This window comes from Bombina bombina, chromosome 6, assembly GCF_027579735.1.
Source record: "Bombina bombina isolate aBomBom1 chromosome 6, aBomBom1.pri, whole genome shotgun sequence".
NCBI classification, from domain to species: domain Eukaryota; kingdom Metazoa; phylum Chordata; class Amphibia; order Anura; family Bombinatoridae; genus Bombina; species Bombina bombina.
Window position 1 is genome coordinate 712,335,694 of NC_069504.1, and position 22,337 is coordinate 712,358,030.

At 38.9% G+C, this 22,337-nt stretch overlaps 1 protein-coding gene across 5 annotated transcripts in view; it reads right to left on the reverse strand.

Annotated features, from left to right (window-relative positions):
- Nucleotides 1–18,476, reverse strand: part of C6H19orf38 (chromosome 6 C19orf38 homolog) — a 110,618-nt gene extending 92,142 nt beyond the window's left edge. For 3 of the 5 annotated variants that reach the window (XM_053717894.1, XM_053717893.1, XM_053717891.1), the window contains exons 1-3: nt 18,384–18,461; nt 18,218–18,253; nt 17,533–17,835 (exon numbers count right to left, since the gene is read on the reverse strand). In XM_053717894.1, the coding sequence (XP_053573869.1) occupies nt 17,533–17,835; nt 18,218–18,253; nt 18,384–18,414 (370 nt within the window). In that variant the 5' untranslated portion in view covers nt 18,415–18,461. Of the gene's footprint in view, nt 1–17,532; nt 17,836–18,217; nt 18,254–18,383 lie in introns of all 5 variants that reach the window. The other 2 variants (XM_053717896.1, XM_053717892.1) reach the window with 2 other exon arrangements.
- Between the last annotated feature and the right edge of the window lie 3,861 nt (nt 18,477–22,337).

Consider the following 22,337-nt stretch of genomic DNA (forward strand, 5'->3'; position numbering starts at 1 on the left):
CAGAGATAGTCAAACATTGGGATCTAAGGATATTAATTGTGATATCCTTGTATAATCCCTACACCATTGGTTCAGCATACAAAGCTGAAGAGGTCTCATGTGAAAACTAGCAAAGGGGATCGCGACCGATGCTGCAGTCATGAGACCTAAAACCTCCATGCACATAGCTACTGAAGGGAATGATTGAGACTGAAGGTTCCGACAGGCTGCAATCAATTTCAGACGTCTCTTGTCTGTTAGAGACAAAGTCATGGATACTGAATCTATTTGGAAACCTAAAAAGGTTACCCTTGTCTGAGGAATCAAAGAACTTTTTGTAAATTGATCCTTGTCTTTGAAGAAACAACACTAGTTGATTTGTGTGAGATTCTGCAGAATGTAAAGACTGAGCAAGTACCAAGATATCGTCCAAATCAGGAAACACCGCAATACCATGCTTTCTGATTACAGAGAGTAGGGCACCGAGAACCTTTGAAAAGATCCTTGGAGCTGTCGCTAGGCCAAAAGAAAGAGCAACAAATTGGTAATGCTTGTCTAGTAAAGAGAATCTCAGGAACTGATAGTGATCTGGATGAATCGGAATATGAAGATATGCGTCCTGTAAGTCTATTGTGGACATATAATGCCCTTGCTGAACAAAAGGCAGAATAGTCCTTATAGTCACCATTTTGAATGTTGGTACTCTTACATAACGATTCAAGACTTTTAGATCCAGAACTGGTCTGAATGAATTTTCTTTATTTGGGACAATGAACAGATTTGAATAAAACCCCAGAACCTGTTCCTGAAAAGGAATTGGCACGATTACCCCAGATAACTCCAGGTCTGAAACACACTTCAGGAAAGCCTGTGCTTTCTCTGGGTTCACTGGAATGCGTGAGAGAAAGAAACTTCTCATAGGCGGTCTTACTCTGAAACCTATTCTGTACCCCTGAGAGACAATGTTCTGAATCCAATGATTTTGGACAGAATTTATCCAAACATCCTTGAAAATTTTTAATCTGCCCCCTACCAGCTGAGCTGAGCATGCGGACTTGGGGGCTGGTTTAGATCTCTTAATGGCTTGGATTTATTCCAGATTGAGGAAGGCTTCAAATTGGAGACAGATTCCGTAGGGGAAGGACTAGGTTTCTGTTCCTTATTTTGTCGAAAGGAACGAAAACGGTTAGAAGCTTTAAATTTACCCTTAGATTTTTTTATCCTGATGCAAAAAAGCTCCCTTCCCCCCAGTGACAGTTGAAATTATAGAATCCAACTGAGAACCAAATAATGTATTACCTTGGAAAGAAAGAGATAGCAATGTCGATTTAGAAGTCATATCAGCATTCCAAGATTCAAGCCATAAAGCTCTTCTAGCTAAAATAGCTAAAGACATATATCTAACATCAATTCTGATGATATCAAAAATGGCATCACAAATGAAATTATTAGCATGTTCAATTAATTTAACAATGCTATACACATTATGATCTGATACTTGTTGCGCTAAAGTTTCCAACCAAAAAGTTGAAGCAGCTGCAACATCAGCCAAAGAAATAGCAGGCCTAAGAAGATGGCCTGAACATAAATAAGCTTTCCTTAGATAAGATTCAAGCTTCCTATCTAAAGGATCCTTAAAATAAGTACTATTTTCCGTAGGAATAGTTGTACGTTTAGCAAGAGTAGAAATAGCCCCATCAACTTTGGGGATCTTTTCCCAAAACTCTAATCTATCAGTAGGCAAAGGATAAAAAAAATTAAACCTTGAAGAAGGAGTAAAAGAAGTACGCAGTCTATTCCATTCCTTAGAAATCATATCTGAAATAGCATCAGGAACTGGAAAAACCTCTGGAATAACTACATGAGGTTTATAAACTGAATTTAAACGTTTACTAGTTTTAGTATCAAGAGGACTAGTCTCCTCCATATCTAATGCTATCAACACTTCTTTTAATAAAGAACGAATATACCCTATTTTAAATAAATAAGAGGATTTGTCAGTGTCAATATCTGAGGCAGGATCCTCTGAATCAGACAGATCCTCATCAGAGATAGATAAATCAGAATGTTGTCGGTCATTAGAAAATTCATCAACTCTATGAGAAGTTTTAAAAGACCTTTTATGTTTATTAGAAGGCGGAATGGCAGACAAAGCCTTCTGAATGGAATCAGAAATAAATTCTCTTAAATTAACAGGAATATCCTGAGCATTAGATGTTGATGGACCAGCAACATGTAATGAACTACTACTGATAGAAACATTCTCTGCATGTAAAAGTTTATCATGACAACTAATACAAACCACAGCTGGAGGAACAGTTACCACAAGTTTACAACAAATGCACTTAGCTTTGGTAGAACCGATATCAGGCAGCAGGATTCCAGTAGTAGATTCTGAGACAGGATCATATTGAGACATCTTGCAGTATGTAAAAGAAAAAACAACATATAAAGCAAAATTATCAATTTCCTTATATGACAGTTTCAGGAATGGGAAAAAATGCAAACAGAACCGGCCTCTGACATAGAAAAAAAGACCAGAGGCAAAAGGAATGAGGTCTTAAATAATGAAAAAATGTTTGGCGCCAAGTATGACGCACAACAAACTGAAAAACATTTTTTGGCGCCAAAAACGTCCAGAACGAAACTCGAGCGTCATAGATAACTCAACCTCATGAAAAGACTTGGCACCAACTAAGACACCGGAAATGACGAATTTGCGTCAACAAACGTAATTTTTCGCGCCAAAAAGTCTTGCGCCAAGAATGATGCAATAAATTATAGCATTTTGCGCTCTTGCGAGCCTAATACAGCCCGCAATTTAGAAAGAGTCAATTTGAAAACCTCAGGTAAGAAATTGTTTTTTTTATAAAGCATTTCCCAGATATGAAACTGGCAGTCTGCAAAAAGGAAATATACTGATAAACCTGAATCATGGCAAATATAAGTACAAACATATATTTAGAACTTTATATATAAAGTGCCAAACCATAGCTGAGAGTATCTTAAGTAAATGAAACATACTTACCAAAAGACACCCATCCACATATAGCAGATAGCCAAACCAGTACTGAAATGAGAATCAGTAAAGGTAATGGTATATAAGAGTATATTGTCGATCTGAAAAGGGAGGTAGGAGATTAATCTCTACGACCGATAACAGAGAACCTATGAAATAGATCCCCGTTAGGAAGACCATTGTATTCAATAGGTAATACTCCCTTCACATCCCTCTGATATTCACTGTACTCTGAGAGGAACCGGGCTTCAACATGCTGAGAAGCGCATATCAACGTAGAAATCTAGCACAAACTTACTTCACCACCTTCATAGGAGGCAAAGTTTGTAAAACTGAATTGTGGGTGTGGTGAGGGGTGTATTTATAGGCATTTTGAGGTTTGGGAAACTTTGCCCTTCCTGGTAGGATTGTATATCCCATACATCACTAGCTCATGGACTCTTGCCAATTACATGAAAGAAAAGACTTTACGAAGTTTACGTAAGTCATTTTGCGGTAAGGCCAAAAAAGTGTGTGGTGACCCTAAACCTTCAAGACTCGTAATACCAGCGGGCGTAAAAAAGCAGCGTTAGGACCTGTTAACGCTGCTTTTTTACCCTAACGCACAACTCGTAATCTAGCCGATAGTTTTTAGGCTGTTTTATTTTTATCAGCAGTTTTAAACATGGGGTGTACTTCCCCTTTAAATCCAACATAAAACAAACAAAATCCTACTCCTTTTTAGGAGTTAAAAAAACAAATCAAATTTATCAGAATAGAACAATGTTTGCTCACCAGTCTCTTGTTTCTGCCAGCTATACATTCAGACATACAGCAATGTCTCAGTTCCTCCCTCTCTGGAGTAAGCCTGCACAATAAGATACTGATTTCCTCTACAGAGCAGCATTTAAAGGGATCAAACTGATTTAACAAGAATCAGCTGTGGTGAGCTGCTAACAAATTAACATTTTGTTAGAAGGGAAAAAGTGACCTTTCCAATCACCTGCAAATATACACTCCTTCTCTTACCCTGTCACACATCCCCCTCCCCAGCGCAACACCAGGGTGTGAAGCGATGAGACAGTGCATCAGCATTACCATGGAGCTAACCAGCTCTGTGCTTCACCACAAAAGTAAATGGTTGCAAGGACAAAAACCATCTAGTGACTCGTGAGTTTCTATCTTTGTTGGTGTGCATCCATTTTAACGGAGCATGGTCTATGACAAGGGTGAAGCGCCTGCCCAGCAAATAATACTTTAGAGTCTCCATAGCCCACTTAATTGATAAGCACTATTTTTCTATAACAGCATAGCGCTGTTCTCGAGGCAACAATTTCCTGCTTAGATATAGCACTGGATGTTTTTTTTCTTTGCCTATGTACTGCGACAGTACAGCACCCAAACCGACCTCCGAGGCATCTGTCTGCAAAAAAAAACTCTTTATCAAAGTCAGGTGCCACAAAGAGAGGTTGCTTACACAATGCCTCCTCTGCCTTTCTGTCCACCTTACTGTGTCTGGACTTCTGGCTTTTATAAGTTCTGTGAGAGGAGCAACTCTGGTGGCAAAATGGGGTATAAACCTGCGGAAGTAGCCAGCAATTCCCAAGAAGGCTCCAACATGCTTTTTCCTAAGAGGCCTTGGCCAATTCTGTATAGCTCCTACCTTGTTTAATTGGGGTTTCATTAACCACCTTCCTAATACGTAACCTATATACTAAATGCTTAGCCTCTGCCAATCCAATAATACATTTGGAGGGGTTGGCAGTTAACCCAGCTTTAAAAAAGGTGTCTACCACTGCCTCTACTTTCTGCAAATGAGAGTCCCAGTCTGTGTTATGGATTATGACATCATCCAAGTACGCAGCGGCATAGTGCGCATGTGGCCTTAATAATTTATCCATGAGCCTCTGAAAAGTTGCTGGAGCTCCATGGAGACCAAATGGCATCACCTTATATTGAAATAAAGCATCTGGGGTTACAAAGGCAGTTTTTTCTCGGGCATGCTTAGTGAGGGGTATCTGCCAATACCCTTTAGTTAAATCCATTGTGGAAATAAATCTGGCCTTAGCTAGCCTCTCTACCAGTTCATCAACCCGTGGCATCGAGTAGGCATCAAACTTTGACACTTCATTTAATTTCCTAAAATCATTACAAAATCGGATATAACCATCCGGTTTAGATACCAAAACAATTGGGCTAGACCAATTACTATGTGATTCTTCTATCACATCTAATTCAAGCATTTTCCTAACCTCTGCTCGTACAGCCTTCCTTTTTTCCTCAGGAATCCTGTATGGTTTTAACTTAAGGGTTACTCCAGGCTCAGTAATAATATCATGGGCAATTTCTTGTGTTCTTCCTGGCATAGACGAGAAAACATCCTTATTCTTCTCCACCATTTCCTTAACTTCCTTTACTTATTCAGATGTTAGCTCTGAGGAAATAGTTACTACTTGTTCTGAGACTTGAGGCTCAGCCCCGGTATCATCTAACTGGGCTACCAATCCTTCTCTATTCCTCCATGGCTTAAGAAGATTTAAGTGCAATATTTGCTCTTTCCTACGACGGTCAGGCTGACTAACTTTATAATTCACAGGACTTACCTATTCTATCATTTCATAAGGTCCCTGCCAACGAGCCAAAAGTTTACTCTCAGCTGAAGGAACCAAAACCATTACCCTGTTTAAAATTGCCTTACAGTAGCACTCTGATCATAATACAATTTTTGAGCATCTTGAGCTTTCCTGATATACTGGCGAATCAGGGGAAAAACCATGAGCCATTCGCTCCTGCATTTTCTCTATATGCTGCACCACATAAGTACCTGGTACTCCCTGTTCCTCCCAAGTTTCCTTTAGTATGTCCAACATACCTTGCGGATGTTGACCATAGGTTTTGACAAAGGTTCAAAAGTAGAAAAAACAGTTGAGATCTGGGGAATTTCATGGACTGCAAACAATAAGTAAGGAAGAATTTGATCCCAATCCTTCCCATCTCTACTAACAATTTTCCTTAACATCCCCTTAAGTGTGCGGTTAAACCTCTCTACTAGCCCATCTGTCTGTGGGTGATATACCAAGGTTTTTAAAGCCTATATTTTGAATAATTGGCATAACTCTTTCATGAGACAGGAAACAAAAGGAACACCTTGGTCAGTTAAAATTTCCTTTGGGATCCCAACCCCGTGAAAATACTTGTACCAATACTTTTGCTATATTTTTAGCATTGGCCTTACGTAGCGGAATGGCCTCAGGGTATCGAGTTGCATAATCAACAATAACAAGAATGTATTGGTGACCACAAGTTGATTTCTCTAATGTGCCTACCAAGTCCATCCCAATCCTATCAAATGGTACATCAATAATTGGGAGGGTTATAAGTGGAGCCCTTAACTTGGGTTTTGAGGATAACAGTTGGCACTCTGGACAGGAAGCACAATATCTTTTTATTTCTTCATAAACCCCTGGCCAAAAGAACCTCCTCAGGACCCTTTCCTGAGTTTTCTCTACCCCCAGATGTCCACCCAAAAGGTGTGAATGGGCAAAATCTAACACCTTCCTAGTATGAGAGGTAGGCACAACTTGCTGTTCTATCTCTTAACCTTCCTCTAATATTATTCGGTATACAGGTAATTACAGGTGCCCCATTAACCTCTACTACCCTGCTCCTTGTATGGTGTAGCAAGGGATCATTAGCTTGTTCTCGCCCAAAGCTACTGCTAATAATGTCCAGTTCAAAGGGAAGATTTTCAGCAATTTCACTTCCCTGATCTATTTCAGATTCTGTGCACTGAATGGCCACGCCTTTATTACTATGTTTTCTCTGCTCATTTAACAAAACTTCATTAAGGGCTTCAGTAAATCTGTATTTACTCTTTCTGCGCTCACGTATAGATTTACTGCTTTTGGGATTGGATGCATACAAATCAGGGTGAATGAAAGGGAAAACTTCATGTAGACTCCTATCTCCTGTTTCAATCATTGACTCTCCCGGTTTAACAGTAACTTGAGACTGTATTAGGGTGTGAAACTCGGCAAAGTTTCTTCCTATAACCAAGTGATAGGGCAGCCTAGGTACCACTACAGCAGTTATTTGTATTAATTTCCCAAGTACAGAGACACTTATAACATCAGTAGGATAAGTAACAGTGCACCCATGAATACATAGTACCCCTATTGTCTTATTTTTTTGCAACTGTGATTGTTCCACTAAATCTCCTGACACTAGAGTTAAGGCACTGCCAGAGTTCACCAAAGCCTCTGTATCTATTTTATTAAAGCATACTGACACCCAGAAGGTGGGTATGCTTTCTCCCATGCCTGCTAGGCAAATACATCCACAAAAGTCCAATAGTTCTTCTCATAGGGCACATTGCATTAGTTCTGGTAGGTTTGGGCATCCTGCCCTGACATGTCCTTTAGCACCACACTCAAAGCAGGTTATAGGGGTCCTCCCCAAATGATCCCATCTTGGCAAAGTGTGGTTTATCTGATAGCGATCTGCTGGTTCAGCTTCAACTTCAGCCTCGCCCTTTCTGTTTCCTGGCCTCTGGGTCCTAAAAGTCTTTTGTTGGAACAAATTTAGATGGCATAGGACAGGCTTTCTCAAGGTCCCTGGCAGCAAGGTATCTTTCCACTTGAGCCACCATAGAATCATATGTAGTGGGGTTTCCTTGTCCTTCCCACTCGCGGAGGCCATGGAGCAGTTCTCGCAAGAATCTGTCAAGTACTAGTGTTTCAACAATCTGTGCAGTACTTTGGGCCTCTGGTCTAAGCCATTTTCACACCAGATGTATTAAGTCAAACATCTGGGACCTGGGAGCTTTCTCCATGTTGAAATGTCAGGTATAGAAACGCTGGGCTCTCACTGTACATGTTACACCCATTCTGGCTAGAATTTCAGCTTTTAGTCATGTATAGCCTCCAGCAGCCTTTTCTTCCTGGCCACGAGAGCAATGGGTTCCTGCCCATTGCTCTCGTGGCCAGGCTTCCCAGGTAGCTGTGCGTTCAAATGCCACCAAATATGCCTCCACATCATCCTCTGATGTCATTTTCTGTAAGCAGTCGCTTACCTGAATCCTATTTAAATCCTTCTGCTTGCGCAGGTGCTCCCTGAGCAGTAATACGCTGCACAATATCATAAAGCATGGCATGATCCTGTTTTGGGCCTCAGCCAGGGTCCCAATTTGCAAAGCTAAAAGTCTGTTACAAATGGAGATATAATATGAGTGCCAACAGGCTAAAGTATGATATCAGGCAACAGACCAATATTAAAGATAAAATATAAATTATTACATTTATTATAAAAGGCTAAAAACAATTCAAACAGATTAAAATTAAGATGGTCTAAAATGATGATAGGATAAAAACAAATCTCTATCACCTATATTACAAGTTTTGCACTACAGAGGGTGCGAAACGAACGCAACAAAAGTTGTGTTATTTCACCCTCCATAGCACTGCCATTACAAGTTTTGAAAAAGCCGCCTTGTGCATGCGATATGGTGGCGATGAGCTCCATAACACACAAAATCCAAGCGCTGCTTTGATGTGCTCATGCACGCTTTCCCCATAGACATCAATGGGGAGAAAGTGTTAGAAAAAACCTAACACCTGCGATCGCGGAATGAAAAGCTCCGTAACTAAACCCCATTGATGTCTATGTGGCAAAAATAGTTATGTTTAAACCTAACACCCTAACATAAGCCCCATGTCTAAACACCCCTAATCTGCTGCCCCCGACATTGCCGACACCTACATAATGTTATTAACCCCTAGTCTGCCGCTCCCGACATCGGCACCACCGTTACTATTATAATAAAATTAAAATAACTATCAATTAAATAAATGAAATTACTTAGTAAAAACAACTAACACTACTAAAAAATTAAATCTACAGTTACAAAAAATAAAAAAAATACTAAATTACAAAAAATAAGAAAAATACTAAATTACGAAAAATAACAAACGAAATTATCCAAAATAAAAACAATTAACCTAATCTAATAGCCCTATCAAAATAAAAATGCCCCCCAAAATAAAAAAAAAACCTAGCCTACAATAAACTACCAATAGCCCTTAAAAGGGCATTTTGTAGGGCATTGCCCTAAAGAAATCAGCTCTTTTACCTGTTAAAAAAATACAAAGATCCCCCCAACTGTAAAACCCACCACCCAACCAACCCCCCAAAATATAAAAACCTAACTCTAAAAAAAACCTAAGCTACCTATTGCCCTGAAAAGGGCATTTGTATGGGCATTGCCCTTAATAGGGCATTCAGCTCTTTTTCATTGCCCTTAAAAGGGCATTTAGCTCTTTTAAGAATGACCAAAACCCATCCATCCTCATCCAGGCAGTGAAATCTTCATCCAGGTGGCGAGGTCTTCATCCATTTATGTGGCGTCTTCTATCTTCATCCCAGCGGCGCAGAGCGGCTCCATCCTGAAGACATCACAGCGGAGCATCCTCTTCATACGGTCGCCGTCGTATACTGAATCTTCAATGCAAGGGAGCCTTTTCAAAATGGCGTCCCTTGCATTCCTATTGGCTGATTTGATTTTGTAAATTCAAATCAGCCAATAATATGAGAGCTCCTGAAATCCTATTGGCTGTTCAAATCAGCCAATAGGATGAGCGCTACTGAAATTCCATCGGTTGATTTGAATAGCCAATAGAATTTCAGTAGCTCTCATCCTATTGGCTGATTTGAACAGCTAATAGGATTTCAGTAGCTCTCATCCTATTGGCCGATTTGAATTTCCAAAATCAAATCAGCCAATAGGAATGCAAGGGACGCCATTTTGAAAAGGTTCCCTTGCATTGAAGATTCAGTATACGGGCCACCATATGAAGGGGATGCTCCGTGTCGCATGTCTTCAGGATGGAGCCGCTCCGCGCCGCTGGGATGAAGATAGAAGATGCCGCCTGGATGGATGAAGACCTCGCCGCCTGGATGAGGATGGATGTCCGGACTTCAAAAACTGTAAGTGGATCGTCGAGGGTTAGTGTTAGGTTTTTTAAAACTTTTTGGGTGTTTTTTTTTAGATTAGGGTTTTGGGCATTCTTAAAATAGCTAAATGCCCTTTTAAGGGCAATGGGTAGCTTAGGTTTTTTTTAGAGTTAGGTTTTTTATTTTGGGGGTTGGTTAGGTGGTGGGTTTTACTGTTGGGGGGTCTTTGTATTTTCTTACAGGGAAAAGAGCTGATTTCTTTAGGGCAATGCCCTAAAAAAGGCTCTTTTATGGGCTATTGGTAATTTATTGTAAACTATGTTTCTTTTTTTATTTTGCAGGCTTTTTTATTTTTATAGGGCTATTAGATTAGGTGTAATTGTTTTTATTTTGGATAATTTCGTTTGTTATTTTTTGTAATTTAGTATTTTGTATTTTTTGTAATTGTAGATTTAATTTTTTTAGTAGGGTTAGGTTATTTTTAAATGTGTAATTCAATTTATTTAATTTGTAGTTATTTTAATTTTAGTATAATAGTAATGTTAGTTTAATTTATAGTTTAAACTTGTTTTTTTTTAATTTCCCAGGAAAGTTTTTATTTATTTTAAGATAGGGATCTTGTAATTTTAGTTTAATTCTATTGGCTGATTTGAATGTATAATAATTGTGTTTATATTCTCTCAATAAAAATAAATAAAAAAGAAGGGGTTAATTTAGGGGGTGTTAGTTTAGGGGGCTTAGTCATTAAATTCTTTATTTGCGTTGTGGGGGTTTGCGGTTTAGGAGTTAATAGGTAAATTCAATTTAATGTGTTGTGGGGGGTTGGCAGATTAGGGGTTAATATGTTAAATTAACTGCGTTGGTGGTGGATGGTGGTTTAGGGGTTAATAAATTAATTATTTAATTTGCGATGTGGGGGAATGGCAGATTAGGGGTTAATAGATGTATTAGGTAGTTTCTAGTTTGTGATGTTGGGGTTGGCGGATTTAGGGGTTAATAATTTTATTATGTAGTTGTTATTTGCTTTTTCCTAATACTTTGTGCGAGCGGTTAGCTTTTTTTTTAACACTTATTGCGGGCGGTTAGCTTTTTTGTAACACTTATTGCAGGCATTTTTGGGGGAGGTTTAACACTTATTGCAGGCAGTTATGTCTTTTTTAACACTAATTGCGGGCGGTTAGTTTTTGTTGTTGTAATGCTCCGTTTGCTTTCGCTGCATCCCAGTGGATTCCAAAAATGGCAGGGTGGTGAAATAATCTCCTGCAGGGATTGAGATTAGGGGTTAATAATTGTAGGTAGGTGGCGGCGACGTTGGGGGGGCAGATTAGGGTTTAATACAATTTATTATAGTGTTTGCGAGGCAGGATTGCGGCGGTTTAGGGGTTAATACATTTATTATAGTGGTGGCGATGTCCGGTCGGCAGATTAGGGGTCAATAAGTGTAGGTAGGTGGCGGCGACGTTGGGGGCAGAAGATTAGGGGTTAATAAATATAATATAGGTGTCGGCAATGTTAGGGGCAGCAGATTAGGGGTTCATAGAGATAATATAGGTGGCAGCGGTGTCCGGAGCGGCAGATTAGGGGTTAATAGTATAATGCAGGTGGCGACGATGTTGGGGGCGGCAGATTAGAGGTAAATAAATGTAAAGTTAGGGGTGTTTAGACTCGGGTTCATGTTAGGGTGTTAGGTGTAGACTTAGAAAGTGTTTCCCCATAGGAAACAATGGGGCTGCGTTAGGAGCTGAACGCTGCTTTTTTGCAGGTGTTAGGTTTTTTTTCAGCCAGCTCAGCCCCATTGTTTCCTATGGGGAAATCGTGCAAGAGCACGTTTTTCCAGCTTACCGCTACCGTAAGCAACGCTGGTATTACAGGTAGAAGTGGAGCTAAATTATGCTCAACGCTCACTTTTCTGAGGTTAACGCAGCCATTCAGAAAACTTGTAATACCAGCGTTGTTTAAAGTGAGCGCTGGAAAAAAAAGGAGCGTTAGCAACGCAAGTTTTTACCGACAAAACTCGTAATCTAGGCGAAAGACTTTGGCACACATTTTAGTTCTACTTCTTCCCAGGGGCCTTAAAAACTAGTGTAGAGGGCCGCATGTGGCCCATGAGCTACAAGTTGGCCATCCTTGCCTTAAAGGACCCTTAAATACAGTAGAATTGCATAATTGACAAATACATAATAAAAATACAATTCAATAGCGCTTACATTGAATTTCAAATGATCAGTACATTTTTGCTAGCTAATTTCAAAATGGATTCCATTTTTTCCCTCCTTTTGTATCATGTGACAGCCATTAGCCAATCACAAAACTCATATACTGTACGTATATACTGTGAACTCTTACAAATGCTTAAAAGGAGCTGGTGCCTTAGAAAGTGTGCATATAAAAAAAATGGTATACAAATTGATGAAGGAAATAAATTGGACAGACATGCAAATATTTTACAATTACAGACATTTACATAACCATTTTGCAGGAGTATTTCTGACCTATCATTGCAGTTGTAATGCTAGCACTGCTAGCAGATTGCATATGATATGCAATATATCTTGTATCTTGTACCGCATGCAACCATAGACATTAAAGGAACACTTCTTAACTAATTATTGAAAAAGATAGGTGAAGCTCCAAGAATTTGAACATGGTCTCACTTTTTAATAAGGCACCTCAGCAATCTCACAAGCAGTTCACCAGAACGGCTTGTGCAATGTTAAATGCTGATGGCTTTTAGCGATGTCGGGTGGACAGTCTGCCCGCCATATGATAATTCGGCCCCTAAGCCCTTTCTAAACAATATTGGCTGCTCTCATGACATGTGACAAGCCATTTCTCTTTTCATACCAATGAGGATGCTTGTGTATATTTTATTCCTCATAGTCATACACCTAGTAACATATAATTTAATGCTCTAATTTAAAGGGAAATGGAAGTCAACATTAAACATTAATTATTCAGATAGAGCATGCAGTTTTAAATCTACAATTTACTTATTTGATCAAATTTTCTTCATTCTCTTGGTATGCTCTTTGTTTAACCCCTTAACGACGCATGTTGTACAGGGTACGTTGCACACAACCTGGTCTTTAAAGACCAGCGATGTACCCTATACGACATTAGGGGTTTAAAGCGGCTGGAAGCGATCCTGCTCGCTTCCAGCCGCTTTCCGGTTATTGCAGTGATGTCTCGATATCGAGGCATCCTGCAATAAGACCCCTTGGCGGGATCGTAGGTGTGACCGTCGGGGGCGCGTGCGCATGCATGGGGGGTGCGGGCGCGTGCACGGGGTGAAAGCAGGTGGGAACGGCTACACTACAGAGATGTAAAAAAAATAAGTGGGATAGAGTGGGGTACAAAATAATTTAAAAAATACATCTAAGGGATCTGGGAAGGAGTGGGGGGTTGCTCTTTGGCTGGGGGGAAGTTATACTACAGAAAAAAATATATATAAAAAACATTTTTTTTAGTAAACTGGGTACTGGCAGACAGCTGCCAGTATCCAAGATGGCTACCAATAAGGTAGAGGGGGAGGGTTTAGAGAGCTGTTGGGGGGGGGGGGGAATCAGGGAGGTTGGGGGCTAAGGGGGGATCCTATACATCAGCATATGTAAATATGCTAAAATATTTTTTTGATTTTTTAAAAAAAAAACCTTTTATTTTAGTACTGGCAGACTTTCTGCCAGTACTTAAAATGGCGGGGACAATTGTGGGGTGGGGGAGGGAAGAGAGCTGTTTGGGAGGGATCAGGGGGTGTGATGTGTCAGATGGGAGGCTGATCTCTACATTAAAGCTAAAATTAACCCTGCAAGCTCCCTACAAGCTACCTAATTAACCCCTTCACTGCTAGACATAATTCATGTGTGATGCGCAGCGGTATTTAGCGGCCTTCTAATTACCAAAAAGCAACGCCAAAGCCATATATGTCTGCTATTTTAGAACAAAGGGGATCCCAGAGAAGCATTTACAACCATTTGTGCCATAATTGCACAAGCTGTTTGCAAATAATTTCAGCGAGAAACCTAAAGTTTGTGAAAAAAAATTGTGAAAAAGTGAACAATTTTTATTATTTGATCTCATTTGGCAGTGAAATGGTGGCATGAAATATACCAAAATGGGCCTTGATCAATACTTTGGGATGTCTTCTAAAAATATATATAGACATGTCAAGGGATATTCAGGGATTCCTGAAAGATATCAGTGTTCCAATGTAACTATCACTAATTTTGAAAAAAAAAAATGGTTTGGAAATAGCAAAGTGCTACTTGTACTTATTGCCCTATTACTTACAAAAAAAGCAAAGAACATGTAAACATTAGGTATTTCTAAACTCAGGACAAAATTTAGAAACTATTTAGCATGGGTGTTTTTTGGTGGTTGTAGATATGCAACAGATTTTGGGGCTCAAATTTAGAAAAAGTGTTTTTTTTCCATTTTTTCCTCATTTTTTATAAAAATTTTTTTATAGTAAATGATAAGATATGATGAAAATAATGCTATCTTTAGAAAGTCCATTTAATGGTGAGAAAAACGGTATATAATATGTGTGGGTACAGTAAATGAGTAAGAGGAAAATTACAGTTAAACATAAACACCGCAGAAATGTAAAAATAGCCCTGGTCCTTCAGGGAAAGAAATTGAAAATGGCCTTGTCCTTAAGGGGTTAAAGGGAGACTCAAGTCAAAATAAACCTTTATGATTCAGACAGAGCAGCAGTTTTAAGACAATTTCCAATTTACTTCCATTATCACATTTTTCACAGTCTTTTTATATTCACACTTTCTGGGGAACACGATCCTACTGAGCATGTGCACAAGCTCACAGGGTATACATATACATAAACTAGTACTAGACTTCAGTCTTTTTTCAACCTCATCTACTATGTTACTATGTAGTCTGTGATTGGGAGAAAAAATACATTTGTCAGAAAAAAAAATCTACTGCTTATTTTTTAATTCAGAATAGGTGTTAAATCATTGGCTTTTTATTATGCACTTGTTAATTATGCAATTCTACTGCATTGAGTGGTCCTTTAAGAGCCTGATAGGCTCAGGAGTATGCATGTGTCTTGAACTTTATATTGCAGCAGAGTTTGTAACAACACTTGCAACAATGTAATACACTGTGCCAAGCAGTGGTGCCCTATAGTGCTGAACAATGAATAATGGCCCAGATTACAAATGGAGTGCTATTGATGGATGCGCTCTCCATATTGTGACCCTGAACTAAAAATGGTGCACAACCTAATATTACAAATCAATGGTAAAAAAAGATTTACCAGGAAATGTCAGCACAGCTTACATTTGTAGCATGCTCTATACTTTCATTGGATAGTGCGGCTACACTAAACATTGTTACAATAATAACAGGTGAGTTGTTGTTAGGGTGCCTGGAGACCTGAAGTAAAGTGTTAAAATTAATATATATGTTTTTCATTAATACAATTGTTTTAATGGTGATTTAACCCCTTAGTGACCACATCATTTCTTAATTTTCTTACCGCTTGGGACAAGGGCTATTTTTACATTTCTGCTGTGTTTGTGTTTAGCTGTAATTTTCCTCTTACTCATTTACTGTACCCAAACATATTATATACAGTTTTTCTCGCCATTAAATGGAATTTCTAAAGATACCATTATTTTCATCATATCTTATAATTTACTATAAAACAAATTATAAAATCTGATGAAAAAATGGGAAAAAACACACTTTTTCTAACTTTGACCCCCAAAATCTGTTACACATCCACAAAACACATCCACTTCTTCACAAAATTTAGGTTTCTCACTGAAATTATTTACAAACAGCTTGTGCAATTTTGGCACAAATGGTTGTAAATGCTTCTCTGGGATCCCCTTTCTTCAGAAATAGCAGACATATATGGCAGGCCGCTAAATGCCGCTGCGCATCACACGTGTATTATGCCCAGCAGTGAAGGGGTTAATTAGGGAGCTCGGAGCTTGTAGGGTTAATTTTAGCTTTAGTGTAGTGTAGTAGAGAACCCAAAGTATTGATCTAGGCTCATTTTGGCATATTTCATGCCACCATTTCACCGCCAAATGCAATCAAATAAAAAAAAAATTGTCAACTTTTTTCACAAACTTTAGGTTTCACACTGAAATTATTTTCAAACAATTTGTGCAATTATGGCACAAATGGTTGTAAATGCTTCTCTGGGATCCCCTTAGTTCAGAAATAGCAGACATATATGGCTTTGGCATTGCTTTTTGGTAATTTGAAGGCTGCTAAATGCCGTTACACACCACACTTATATTATGCCCAGCAGTGAAGGGGTTAATTAGGTAGCTTGTAGGGTTAATTTTAGCTTTAGTGTAGAGATCAGCCTTCCACCTGACACATCCCACCCCCTGATCTCTCCCAAAAAGCTCTCTTCCCTCCCCCACCCCACAATTGTCCCCACCATCTTAAGTACTGGCAGAAACTCTGCCAGTACTAAAATAAAAGGCTTTTTTTAAAAAAATAAAAAAAAATTAAAATATATATTCTGCTGTGTAGGATCCCCCCTTAGCCCCCAACCTCCCTGATCCCCCCCAATCAGTTCTCTAACCCTCCCCACTCTACCTATTTGCCGCCATCTTGGGTACTTGCAGCTGTCTGCCAGTACCCAGTTTGCCATACAATTAGTTTTTGTATTAAAAAAAACTAAAAAAAAATTCTGTAGTGTAGCTGCCCCCCCTCAATAACCTACCCCCACCCCCTACCAGATCCCTTGGATAACATTCCCCCCCCTCCCTCCTTCCCCTTTACACTTTGCAAGTCTCATAGTGTAGCAATACCACCCACTCCCACCCCCGTGCGCACTCCCAGGGCCCCCACACGTGATCCCACCCCTCTCTGCCGGATATCCTCCAGCGATGGGTCGCCCACTCATATCCCTGCAATTGCTCCCACCCGCCAACGATTGGCACCATCGCTGGCTGATGCAGAGAGGGCCACAGATTGGCTCTCTCTGCATCGGTTGTTAAAAAAAGGCTATTGCACGACGCCTCAATATCGAGGCATCGCTGCAATACCCTGAAAGCATCTGGAAGCGATCATGATCGCTTACACCGCTTGAAACCCCTGAGGACATACAGGGTGTACGTCCTTGGTCGTTAACGACCATTTTTTGTAGGACGTATATAACAAGGTGTGTATATATGTATATGTATATATATATATATATATATATATATATATATGTGTGTGTGTTTGTAAATATACAGTATTGTATTTTCGTATAAATGCGTCCCTTTAAATTTAAACAACTTCTTGTTAACATTTTTTAGGTTAAAACAAGTTTAGATGTTGCTCTTTCATATGGATGACAGAAAATATTTTATTGCAGTGACCCTTTAAGCTGAAAGGGCCATTGTAGTGCAACATGTATGTGCTCTAAATGAGAGTATGTCATTTCAGCCCTACTGACCCTGCAAGTCCTGTTCTGGAGCCACAAACAAATGCTGGTCTCAAACAGGTATAACTTGCATATATAATATACTATAAAAGATTACTTTAATGTCCCTTTAAAGTGTGAATGAGCTCTCCCACGTTGATAAAATCCACTTAGTAAATCTAAACTACTAAATAAATACATAAAAGCAACTCACCTATGATGGTCAGGTACAATACATTGCTAAGCTCGGATGCTTGAATTGCATCAAGAAGTATAATCTGATAAAGGCAGACATATCCTTTTGAATCTGAAGCAGTGACCTCTCGGAGGGTAAAAGTTACATTGTGTGTGTCCTCTGTGGCCTGAAGTGTCTGTAGGTGCTCACGGTTTCTGTGTAAATACAAATAGAATATAGCCCCCTTGTAATTGCTGGGTGCTGTGCACAGGAGATCAGCAGATTGTCCACTTTTGATAACACCAGGAGGTTCAAGTGTTAGCTGTGGTTGAGGAAGATTTTCTGGGGAAAAAAAGAAAAAAGAAGGTTGGTACCTACTTTCATACTCCCCTTTACACATCTATCGTTGTATTATTTTTTCATCCATCTTTATGTTTCTGACAAGCAGTTATTAACTTATGACCCATGCCCATATTGTGTATTTTACTTCTAGCAAGTTGTTACCGCTAACCACCAAAACCAAGTATACTTGTTTCCTTTTGAACCTCCTTGTTTTCAGATGTAACACAGTTCATAATACTTCTGGCTTCCAGCTATGAGCTTTTATCCATTCATTGATAATTCTGTAGCCCATCCTCCACTCTATTATAAAATTAATTGCTTCCATATTTTTAAGTAAAAACTCTTCTAGTTTTCCCCAAGACCCTTAATATAGTATACATACCTGAGTTTGTTCTCGCTATCCTCAAGCCAAAGAATCCTGTGGCAAACAAAGTAATTGTTATAAACCTATTGATATAAAATAAGCTCAGTATGAATAGCGTTTGGCATGAAGACAGAGCCTGGACATTCAGATATTGATAGTTTTGACATTGCAAACAATTTCTTACCTGCTAGAATACAAAACTGTGTTAACTCCATACCCAGATATGTGATGATTTTGTTAAACGCTTAATAACTTACTGAATAGAAGAGGAAAAGGATGACCACACATTGCTCAGGAAACCGCACACAATGTTTCAAAAGTCACAAGAGCAACTGATGCAATTTTAAGTAGAACACAATTACAAACAAAGCAGTTGTGCAAAGTCTTGAGAGATATAAGATCAGAGGTTTCTGTGTATTCAGTGTAAAAGGTTTGTGGCATTGAAAACAGAAAATCTAATGCCATTATAAAACAGCAAAGCCTACACAAATATGCAAAATTGGAGTATTGTAGCTTGTAATAAACAGTCATTATACACATTTATTTTGTTCGTCCTACTGGAAAGAAAATACTTTAAAAATATATATATATAAAAAAAAAATACATGTTTGTTTTCTTGGTATGCCATGATTCCTCTTCATTTACATATTATCCCATGGGCAGGCTCAAAATATTGTGCTGCCTGGGTCTGAGAATGGAATGAGCCCCCCCAGTAGCAACATTACTGATTAGCATGTCAACCTACTAGTCTGGCCACTGACCTTACTAAGCCTGCCTATCTGCATGCAACCAATGCTTATGCACAATTACGCAATAAGCAGAAGGTAGTTAGGAAAGCGATGCACCTTTTTCACCTTGAATGCGCCCCTGAGCAGTTCTGTGTCTTTGTGCATTAAAAGCTTATGCTGCTGGGAGTCAGCGACTTGTGAAGACAGAGGACAGGAGTGTTATATTTACAATTCCAGCAAAAAGCTGGACAGTCACAGGATATATTCAACAGCACTCATTCCCTTATAATGCGGAGAAGTGTTGAAATGAGTTGTTAAGAAATAAAAACAATATTTTTTATTAGTAAATTGATTAAAATCTGGGAAAACGCACAATTAAAACTTGGTTGGGACTATGTAACGGAGATCAATATAACAATGGAATGTCAGCTAGGCTAAAGTTGCTGGCAGCGTTAATACAACAAGCTATATAGGGCTAAGGATATAATGTATTCGAGTGAGCTAATGTAGACTACCCTTAATTGGCTGTGAAATGGCACAAGTAATATACTGCTACAAGCTATAACAGATATATGAGTCCAATAGGAATATAGCAGCCGAAAAATAGGCTGTGTATTACAAGGGTGGAGACTCAACCAATCAGTGTACTATGTAACATATTACTATATATGTAATACACAGTAACATTAGCTGGCCGATCTATCAATAAATATAAACTCCAATTATTGAAAATGGAATACTAGGTTAGGATTGTCATCGCTCATGAGTAACTAACAGTTTAGATATAAGTGTCTAAATATTCAGTTTTCTGAATTTACTGTAGGGCCGCAGCAATCTCTATATCAATAGTTTATTATGAACCTATTGATTAGGGCTCTACATATAACCGATAGTCAAGAACTTGTATGAACTGCGATTCGTCAACTGTAATTGTAGCAACAATATATTGTATTCACAGATCTCATATGTATCTTTTATTAATAAGAGAGGCCAGAACAGCCGATGGTTTTTAGTGGATGTCGCTGAATATATCAAACACAATAGTGTAGATGAATTCGCTGTTAGAATAAATAATATAATTAAAATCCTATAAAGTTGTCAGGATCAATATTTGGTTCGATATGCCACTTACAATATCTCCCTCCCTGTAGTATAGTAGAATTGTTTGGTAAGCGAAATAGAACATATCAACAGTTGTGTATAAAGTAACTGGAAGAATCATAAATATTCCCTTAGATTTACAGCATATACATACAGTATATACAGATACTGTGATGTTATCTATATTGCGCTTATTTAGTATTGAGAATTTCACAGTTTATTAAGTATTGGCAGTGTGGATCTAATTGGTTAGATATATAGTCATAGCAGCTTGCTATAATACCCCAAACAGTCTAAATAGTAGGACATATGGTGCTCTTGGCTAAGTTATATTGAGAACCCTATAATATATACGCTCCACAGAAGAGTGGAGCTGATATGTATGTGAATAGTGTCAGATGTATTAGTATGCTTCAATATATTACCCCTAATGTGGTACACTTCAAGTAAAACAAGGAGTTAAAGGGACAGCCAAGTCCAAAAACACTTGTATGATTTAAATAAGGCATGTCATTTTAAATAACTTTCCAATTTACTTGTATAACCAATTTTGCTTTGTTCTCTTGGTATTCTTTGTTGAAACCTAAACCTAGGAAGTCTCATATGATAATTTCTAAGCCCTTGAAGGCCACCTCTTATCACATGCTTTTTTATTTGCTTTTCACAACAGGGGAGAGCTAGTTCATGTGAGCCATATAGATAACATTGTTGTGATCACGCCCGTGGCTTGTGGCAGACACTGCACTAATTGGCTAAAATGAAAGTCAATAGTCAGAAGATGCTTAGATACAAGTTAATCACAGAGGTAAAAAAGTATATTAATATAACAGTGTTGGTTATCAGAGGCGTAACTAGAAACCACAGGGCCCAGGTGCAAGAATCTAATAAGTGCCCCCCCTAAAAAAAAAAAAAAGTGAATTTGATACATAATCTTTTTTTTTTTTTTTAACATTGAACACAGAAAAAAAATGTGAATCAGATTACATGTCTGCAAAAGGAGGTACCCTGTGCCCACAGTCTGTGAGATGGTCTGACCCCCTATTACTGTATATAGTGACACTGTTTAACCCACCAGTACTGTATATAGTGAGTTAGTGACACAGTCTATAATCTGCCGGTGAGATGGCTGGCCTGACCCTACCCGCCCCAGTACTTTATAAAGTGACCACAGTAGTCTGTGACATGGTCCAGCCCCCCCTGTACTGTATATAGTGGTACTGTATAGTGACACTGTTTACCCCCTCCCCCCATGCTGTAGTAACAAGGTCTGTAATTTGCTAGTTCCACAAACATATTCACACACACACATACATGCATAAATACACACACAGTCACATACACATACACACAAACACACAGACATAAACACCAATGGGTAAAACAGAAAGACTAACCCCTGTAGTTAGAGACACTAGTGAAGCATCATGTCACACTCACATGATATCAGTGCAGGCAGTGGGAGGTCAACGTTTTTTATTAAACTGGGCCCCCACCCTTGGGGGCCCAGTCGCAATTGCGACCTCTGCACCCCCTGTTGGTTATGCAAAACTGGGGAATGGGTAATAAAGGAATTATCTATCTTTTTAAACAACAAAAATTCTGGTACTGACTGTCCTTTTAAGCTCCAACATAGGTAACCAGAATAGCGCTAAAAGAGGGCACCCAGTTACCCTCTATCCCCCCTTAACATGTTTCACCATACTTAGCTTTATCAAAAGTGGAGGAACCGTGGCTTCCGCTGCCTTTTAACAGGAATTCACGCCACCAAACTCCTCCTCTTGTGACGTCATCATGGATTGTGTCCAATCTGTATCTCTGACATCCCGATCAGTATGGGACTCCATGGGTGGCATAATGTATTACTTTAAAGATGTTATTGAAACTGCTGTGTATTTTTACACTTTATTATAGAGAAAAGAAAGATGGAAAAGGGGGCATTGAATGCCTTTACTTTAGACATATATGCCAATATAGGCATCTCATTGTAGTAAGTAGACCTGTGATACATGTTGAGGATCAAAACTAAAATTGGTGATCATTGTTTTAGGGATAGAATATGATCAATATATAGAGAGTACCTAAATAATAAAAAATGGGGGGGGGGGGAAGCCCATAAGGAAAATAATAAATATTTGTGATCTGTAATGAGGTGTATGCAAAAGTGCAAAAATCACTAGGTGCAAAAAATATCCGCCTGCATCATAGTAAATAGGCCCCTATGTGCATTTTATCAAAATTAGTGATATGGAGGAAACTCAACTACTAATGCAAATGGGAAAGGCCGTTAATAATACAAGTGCTGTAATTTT